Consider the following 8,311-nt stretch of genomic DNA (forward strand, 5'->3'; position numbering starts at 1 on the left):
TTACAATTATATATATATATATACATATTACAATTATATAAATACATGCTATTTTAAATATTAGTCACACTTTGCAATAAGATTCAATTTATTATTTTAATAAAAAACTCGTGTTTTTATTATTCATTTAGGTTAATGTTAATTTTATGAATATTAGTCATTGTTTTTTCATGTTTGTTCATAACACATTAAGTAATATTCATTTATACAACTTGAAATGTAAAACTAATAGAAAATAAACTAATACTTAATACTTCTACACTAAATATGGTTACAGTAGTTCAGTGTCAACAAATTTAACTTTTCAACTTAATTTTTTTAAATAATACGTATAATATTTAAATTTTATGAAGATAACATTTTTATGTAGTCATATATTTGTTGCAATGCTGAAAATAATTTATTTTCCAGACCTTCCCTGTTTTAAGTACAAACATCACTAAATTTTGAGATTTATGCTTAATTTTTTGTAAGTCTTAATATCTTTATATATATATATATATATATATATATATATATAAAACTTGGCACCACAATCTGATCTAGAAAAGCTCTCCCTTGGCCCAGGTAAACACATTGATGATAAAATGCATGCTGACCAAGTCTATGAACACAGACATTTAGCACGTACACAAAAATACTGATCAAGTAAATTAATTTTTAGGAGTGTTTTGAAAGATTATTAAACTTAAAAAATCATTCATGTAATGAAGAGAATTACCTTAAGACAATTAAAGAACTTAATTCTCGTTTGTGCGCATTTAAATGTGTATTACTATTATTGATGTATTTTGGGTTATTTATTATAATAAATGCACTTCTAGATTATTTACCCTTTTGTATTTTCTTTTGTCTTGTTTGTTTTATGAGACATTCATTGTGGTTGTTGTGATCTCGCAGGCTCTTCCTGCAGTCATGCTGGGGCTGGACCTGTGTATTATGTGGCTCTTTCATCTTTCTTCTCTCATACTGCATCAGTAACTCTTTCATACACTCAGTCCGTCACCTCTCTCGACTTCTTGTGGCCGGGACGCTGTGGACACTGTTCCGCCGTCTTCTGTCCTTTCTAGTGGACGCCTCTGGAAGCTGTTTTGAGCCACTACAAGGCCCCACAGAAGTCCACAGGAACCCCGGGGCGCTCCTGGACTCTGATACAGGCCCCTTATTACTACTGAGAGAGGAAAAGGGTAAAGCAGCCTGTCTCAAGGCCGGGCTACAGTGGCAGGGATGTGAGGTGTCGGATGACATCCTCATTCTGAGTTTATGTTGTTTGATTCTTGCTGAAGAAATAGCAGTTTTTGGGCCCTGCATGGCTCTAGGAAAGACTGTAGGGGGGTCACTGAGGATAATCTTCCTGTTATGTGTGTTATTGTTGGGTCTCTGGATCTTCCTGATCCTCTGCTTGCTAGCGCACTTCCCGCTGTTCCCTTCCCAGCTGGTTGGAGGAGCTCTGGGGTATCTGGGATGGAAGGGCCTTTATTATAAGGGCTGGTGTGTTTTAAAGCCCGGCTGGTGCTGTCTTGGAAAACCAAAAGCTTTGCTTTCGGATAGCATATGCAATATGGGACATGGATGTTAAGGAAATGAGAAACAGAATATATAAAATGTACAACTTTTGTGTCAAGGGGGTTTCAGAGTCAAAAAAATATGCATACCTTTAATTAGATGCATGAGTTTGGGGTCGACAGGATTATTTACGTTTCTGAAAGAAGCCTCTTATGCTCACTAAGGCTACATTTATTTGATCAAAAATACTGTCAAATAGTAATATTGTGAAATATTATTACAATTTAAAATAGCTGTTTCCTATTTTAATATATTTTCAAATATTAATTTATTCCTGTGATGGCAAAGCTGAATTTTCAGCAGTCATTACTCCATTACTACAACTTTTTGTAACATTATAAATGTCTTTCCCGCCTCTGTTGATCAGTGATGTGTGTCCATGCCAAATAAAAGTATGAATTTCTTTAAAAAAAAAATCTTACTGACCCCAAGCTTTTGAATGGTAATGTAATTTAACATTATTAAAGTAAAATAAATAAATAAATGTGCATGAAAAACAGTCTCTGCATATTCTGCTACAAACTTTTGTTAAAAAGGAAGATAAATTACATATTATTTGTTAATTTAATCTATTAATTGTTTTTTATTCATATTTTTGTGGAAACCATGATACATTTTTTTCAAGATTATTTGATGAATAGAAGGTTCAAAAGAACAGCAAATCTTTTGTAACATTATAAATGTCTTAACATTTGATCAATTTTTTGCATCCTTGTTGAATAAAATAATTAATTTCTGATCTAAAATCGTACTGACAATTTTGAGTAGTAGCATATATGAAAAATTAAGTAGTTATATTCCTCTTTTGTCCGACTGTAATAATTATTAAGGATAATAAAACTAATGTTTTGACATTTTGAATAAAACATGAGTGATACCACATTTAGATAAACTATTTATTGAGTAAAAGCCGTACTACAGTAGGTTCTGTTGATGTAATTGAAGCTCGAGTCAATGCGCTGTGACCGCGCATCTGAAACTCAATACGACATGTTTTTACTTTTCTGCAAATGTGTGTTTGTGCGTCTTTTCAGTGCAGATCAGCTGCTGTACTCAGTAGATAAGTGCCTTTGAAGATAAGTCTCCTCTGGGCTTCTTAATCTTGTTAAAATTCTTGGTGATGACATCATACAGCACGGCCTAGAGTTGAACGAATGGATGAAATCAGACACGTCTCAACCAGCATCCATTCAAATCAGAATTGCAGCACTGAGATGTTTTGTTTAGGGTAAGTTGAGACTGAACTCACATAAGTGTTGCGAATCTCCAGGACTATGATGCGTAACTCACAGTACTGGTGCTGATCCAGTTCATGGACAAGCTGCCTGAAATCTCCCTGTTGCCAAGCAACAAAACAATCAAATGATCAGAAGCTCAAAGGTTTTGTAAGCATGTAAACAGTGGTTTAATTCAGATAAAGTGAACACCAAACAAACTGACCACATGTGGCTGTTTGGAAGCCTTGGCTACAGCATCTCCTCTCTCACTGTAGTACCTGAGGAAACAGAAACATGTCACAACTGCGTGTTCATGTCTAAAAAAATGAAATGATTAAAAAATAATAAAATATCAAATAAAATTATGTAAATAACTATGAATGTGTTCATAATGAAGACATCAAGAGGTTAGTGTTTGACTGTGTTTGTAATGCAGTCTGGACTCTTACTTGGAAATCTGTGTCTGGAATCCCTCGATCTTGGTGCGGGTGTTGGTAAACAGTTCAAAAACTTTTTCCTGTTGGAGCATTTTTGCTTTTATATAACTTACTACTATTAAATTATATATACAACACCGTTCAAAAATTTGAGGACAGAGAGATTTTTTAAAATAATTTTGAATAAAGTCTCTAATGCTCACCAAGGCTGTATTTATTTGATCAAAATACTAATATTGTGAGATATTTTTACAATTTAAAATAACTGTTTTCTATTTCAGTATATTTTCAAATGTAACGTATTCCTGTGATGCAAAGCTCATTACTCCAATTTTCAGTGTCACATGATCCATCAGAAATCATTCAACAATCTGATTTTGGAGCTCAAGAAACATTTCTTATTATTACTAATGTTGAAAATTGATGTGCTGCTTAATATTTTCATGGAAACGGTGATATATTTTTTGAATAAATTCAGATTTTCTAAAAACAAACAAGTTTTGTAACGTTATATGTTTTTACTGCCTCTTTTGATCAGGGTAGTGTGTCCTTGTTGGGAAAAAAAAATTACTAACCCCAAACTTTTGAATGGTAATGTAATTTAACATTATAATTAATATTATTAAAGTAAAAACAATGCATGTGCATGGGTGAAAAACTGTCAAAAAGTAGCGTATATATATTTGCTACAATTGTCATCCACACAAATTTATAAAACTTGCACACATTGCACATCATTTTGATATAAAGTAATTGAGATAAACTACATATTAATCATTTGTCTTTTTTTTTTTTTGGAAGGTTTCATATTTTTTAAGTATCCCTAGTTGGAACTTTTTTTAAAACAACATATGTAATGCATAAATATGTATAAATTCTAATTTAAACTTAAACTTAAAAATTATTAATTTGACAAAAGTTATTTCATTCTGTCACAAGTAAACATGACTCCAGATACATTAACGGACCTGTACAGCAACTCCAAAGTTGTTCCCATCTTCAATTCTGGGAATCTGTAGCTGTATCCACATTGACACCTGCACAGGTGCGCAACACAAATATTATACAATGTACACAAAATGTCGTTGTACCAAAATGCTTTATTAAATGTATTGATGCCAACATACAGTATAAATTAAATTATTATAGAACCAGTTGAGCAATGACTTGTCAAAAATGTCAAACCCATCAAAAATGTTGTTTTTAACTTTTTCGACAAATGTAATTTAACCTCAGATCTGCATAATTAGCATACGCCAGCACTTCCTCACCGTGTTAAGACACTCCTTCAGAGTCTGAATCTCAGGCTTGATCTGTTTGATGAGTTTCTCTACTGTCTCATTGCAGGCGATGGGACCACAGGGAGGACCTTTCAGATCACAATCAGCATCATTAGTTTACATTTGTGCTCTTCAAATCACCACTTTGTAACCAGTCACCAGTTTGTAAGGACAGAGGATATAGACACACAATACTTTTTCAAAATCTTCTTTAGGGGTCTGTATCATTTCTATGACATTAACAGTGACTCAGTGCCCCCCTGTGTTCATGCTGTGAATTACACTTTTGGGGGAATTCAGGTCTAGGGAAAAGAGATCCAGACAAGTAACATTTTCAGTTTCATTTTCCAATTCCTTCTAAACATTTACCTTCATCCTCTTCTTCTTTATCTCCACCCTTCTTTCCCTCTTTGGCCTCTTTCTGTGAATAAAATGTCATTACTGGCCTTAAAGTCTAATCAATTACTTAAAGGGGTCCTATTATGCTTTTTCACTTTTAAAATTTTAGTCAGTGTGTAGTGTGTATGTTTGGGCATAAAAAAGATCTAGAAAGTTACAAATCTCAAAGTCCACTCCAAAGGGAGATATTTCGTTTTTTTAAAAATCCCTTTTTAAAGAACTACAACGAACGGCTCGTAGTCCATACAGCATTTGTTTTCCGGGCTTTGTGATATCACAAAGCGGCCCATTAGAATATCATTACAAAGAATTCCCGCCTACAGAAATTCGAATGGTTGGGGGGTGGGGAGGGGCGAGGTTGTGGTTAGAACGCTTGGTTGAGTGAGTGCATCAGACGAGACGACGAAGAAGAAGTGCTGCTGCAGAGTTAGTGCATCAGAGAAAACCAAGAAGAAGAGCTGCTGTGCTGTAGCGTCAAATTTTCGGCATGTCTAGAACAATTCTTACAAGTACAACACGACGTAGCTGGGCGCTGCGGACAGACGCCGAACGGCGCTGCCGTTGTGCCTACACTCATAGAAAATAATGTATTTGAATTTTAAAGATATGGCGCGGCGCAACGCGACGCTGCGCTTCTCGCCCAGTGTGCGACCGCCTGTAACGCTGTTTTTTTTCACCTCCGTGCCCAAATGCCTTTTGTTTGGGCTTCCGAAAGCGGATGATGTCACGAAACAGTGGTTGCAATTTATTTTTTAAACTCTGTCCATTATAACCCCAATTTGCTATTGTGTGCTGCGCATTTTACTGAGGACAGCTTCCACTACAAGAGGGAGGACAGTGCCTGCCGGATTCGCCAAAAAGCTTTTGTTGAAAGACGGAGCAAGGGGCGTGGCAGTACTGAAACACCGTCTAAGCTGTTCGCCAATCACAACGCACTGGGACAGCTAACCAATCACAACACATTTTGTTTTTCGGAAGGCGGACTTTCATCAAAGCCGGAACTAACGAGCCGTTTGTGCCAGGCTGCCAAGCATGAGGGCATGTTCTAGTACACCCCCAAAACAAAATCAAGACTTTGTAAAAGAGCATAATAGGACCCCTTTAAACCAAACCACAATACAGAGAATCTATTAATTTAAAAAGAAATGAATGTGAACAATTATGCTTGTTAATAATAAATCACGTGTTATGATTACCTCCTCTTTCTTCTTCCTCTTGAGCTCCTCTTTGGCCGGGTCTGGGATTGGGATGTCCAGAGGAGCCCTGATAACTGACAGATCTTTTAGACTACAGGAACTCTAAATAACACAAAAACAGAAATACAGTATTTCTTAACCGCAGCACAATCTCTACTCAATGAGTGTTAATGAATGCACCTGCTGTTTTCATATGATGAATGACTTCATACCTGTAAGATGTTGTCCATCTCTGCTATCTTCTCAGGGAAGAAGTTTGAGATCAACTGTTCGGCCTGTTCAAAACAAACATTTGACAGTTTAACGAACTTTCACTACAGTCATTGGTACTACTGGAAAATAGTAACATATTATTATTGGTTCTCATTCAAGCTGCTGTATGAAGCGTCCTTTCTTGTTGTTTTATTTTTAAAATTATAATAGTGTATAATGCGCAGTTTTATTGTAGTAACTATAATAACTGTGGTATTATTGGCATAAACTGTAATGACTGTGGTACATTTTTAAAAGTAATGAAAGAGCGTGACTGAATGAATGTATAATTACCTCCTTGGTGATTTTTTTGGAGAATCCATCCACCTGCAAAATACATAGGAACTGTTTGTCAAACTTGCCACTTAAACACAGGTTGAATACGTTTATATTTATAAGCAGTTTAGACTCAAAATGCATAATTTCTGCCCAATAAACAGCCATAAATAAGTTTAAATCAGGTTTCGGGCCTATAATAGGCGTCCTAACGTTACCTGTTTCTTAGACGCAAGGCTCATGTCTAAGGAAGTCATCGTTGCAGAATAATCGTTTCGATTTGTCTTGCTAAACTTTATTAAAGCTGTTTGCAGAAAAACACGCGTTTAATATCTTATCCCACTGGATAGCGTGGGATTTTGGTTGAAAGGAGAAGACGGGATCCAGTTGTTATCGACGAAACGACGAGAAGTCACAGTTAGTCAGCACAAAGAATGAAAATGAAAGCGAATTAAGCGTCAAATAAATCATTCTTGATGTGACCGCAAGGCGGCGACAAACTTTCAGTTAGTTACGGAAACGGGCTTTTTTGCCAACTAGAATAAAAGTCCTACTGGTATTATTTATTGATTTACTTATTTATTTAACTAGGAACAAACGAATTAGATCAAATATGGTACCAGTGGTTAGAACATATGGTCTTAAATTCATTTGGCATTTCGTTTAATGTCATTTTTGGTAAAAACTGGATTGAGCAGTAGAGTGAATAAGGAATGAATTATAGAAAATGAATGTAGGCTAATTCGTTTTTACAATGCCTTCATCTATATGTATACCATTATTTGTGTATTTTAAAGTATAGAAAAATGTCCAAAATATTGCTAATATGTATTTAAAATGAATGAGGGAAAAACATATTTTAAAATAAAAATATATAGCCTAAATGTTATTAAAAATACATTAATATATTGTATTTTATGTATTTTAAAGTGTAGATAAATGTCCTATAATGTAATGTGAAAAATGTAATGTGAAATAAAACGTAAAGCAACAAATAAATATATTTGGGATATAGAGTATGTCAGTTATTTATTTGACCTGATATGATTTTTCTATATTTTATAATTAAAATATATCTTGTTGAAAATATATTACAAAAAATACATTTAAGCAATAATAATTGCGATATTTTCTTACAGCTTTGATGGTATGTTGTCAATACATGTACACATTTCTTTTATTCATTTGGCAGACTCAACCAACATCAAACTACATTCAAGTGTGTGTTACTTGGGAATTGAACCTGTGACCTTAGTGTTGCTTATTTTCTTGCCCCTGAATTAAATTTTGTAATATACTTTGAAAATGAAAGTGTAAACAAAATTTGGAAAATATATTTTTTATTTACAATGTCAAAAATTATTTTGCCATATTGGAAACCAATTATTAATCCATCCCCTAAATATCTTTATTGATCTTGCTCTCAAAATGTTCTCACTATGAACACTTTCATATGCTACCAAAGCAAAGGCTTACCACATGTATCACGTTCTGGGGTGCGTTTCCCAAAAGCATCGTTAGCTAACTATGGTCGTTAGTTCCACTGAACTCTATTGGTAACAACGGAACTTGCGACTATAGTTGCTTTTGGGAAACACACCCCTGATCAGTTACGTCAACTGACAAAGACAAACAGTAGTGCAATACTTTGTTAAGCACGAGACTACCTAAATTATTCCTAAAAGTTG

General features: G+C 34.5%; 2 protein-coding genes across 2 annotated transcripts in view; one reads left to right on the forward strand and one right to left on the reverse strand.

Moving 5' to 3' along the window:
* Nucleotides 1-1,639, forward strand: part of fitm1 (fat storage inducing transmembrane protein 1) — a 3,483-nt gene extending 1,844 nt beyond the window's left edge. The window contains exon 2 of the mRNA XM_016535086.1: nt 901-1,639. Within this exon, the coding sequence (XP_016390572.1) occupies nt 901-1,579 (679 nt within the window). The 3' untranslated portion in view covers nt 1,580-1,639. The remainder of the gene's footprint in view (nt 1-900) is intronic.
* An 809-nt stretch (nt 1,640-2,448) lies between these two features.
* On the reverse strand, nt 2,449-7,081 carry psme1 (proteasome activator subunit 1). Its single transcript, XM_016535087.1, has 11 exons — nt 6,842-7,081; nt 6,642-6,674; nt 6,308-6,370; nt 6,096-6,197; nt 4,870-4,921; nt 4,492-4,589; nt 4,189-4,257; nt 3,233-3,300; nt 3,007-3,061; nt 2,816-2,902; nt 2,449-2,706 (listed from the first exon to the last, which is right to left on the reverse strand). The coding sequence occupies exons 1-11, from the start codon at nt 6,878-6,880 to the stop codon at nt 2,620-2,622; spliced, it is 753 nt and encodes a 250-aa protein (XP_016390573.1). The 5' UTR covers nt 6,881-7,081; the 3' UTR covers nt 2,449-2,619.
* Between the last annotated feature and the right edge of the window lie 1,230 nt (nt 7,082-8,311).

Source organism: Sinocyclocheilus rhinocerous, unplaced genomic scaffold (assembly GCF_001515625.1).
Source record: "Sinocyclocheilus rhinocerous isolate Xijiao unplaced genomic scaffold, SAMN03320098_v1.1 scaffold1327, whole genome shotgun sequence".
NCBI classification, from domain to species: Eukaryota; Metazoa; Chordata; class Actinopteri; order Cypriniformes; family Cyprinidae; genus Sinocyclocheilus; species Sinocyclocheilus rhinocerous.

Coding starts and splice junctions, on each gene's coding strand:
- psme1 (XM_016535087.1), bottom strand. CDS start 6,880: ATGACTTCCTTAGACATGAGCCTTGCGTCTAAGAAACAG. Junction 4,590..4,869: donor TAAAGAAGAAGAGGATGAAG/GTAAATGTTTAG, acceptor GTGATCTGAAAG/GTCCTCCCTGTGGTCCCATC. Junction 3,301..4,188: donor ACTTTGGAGTTGCTGTACAG/GTCCGTTAATGT, acceptor ATGCTCCAACAG/GAAAAAGTTTTTGAACTGTT.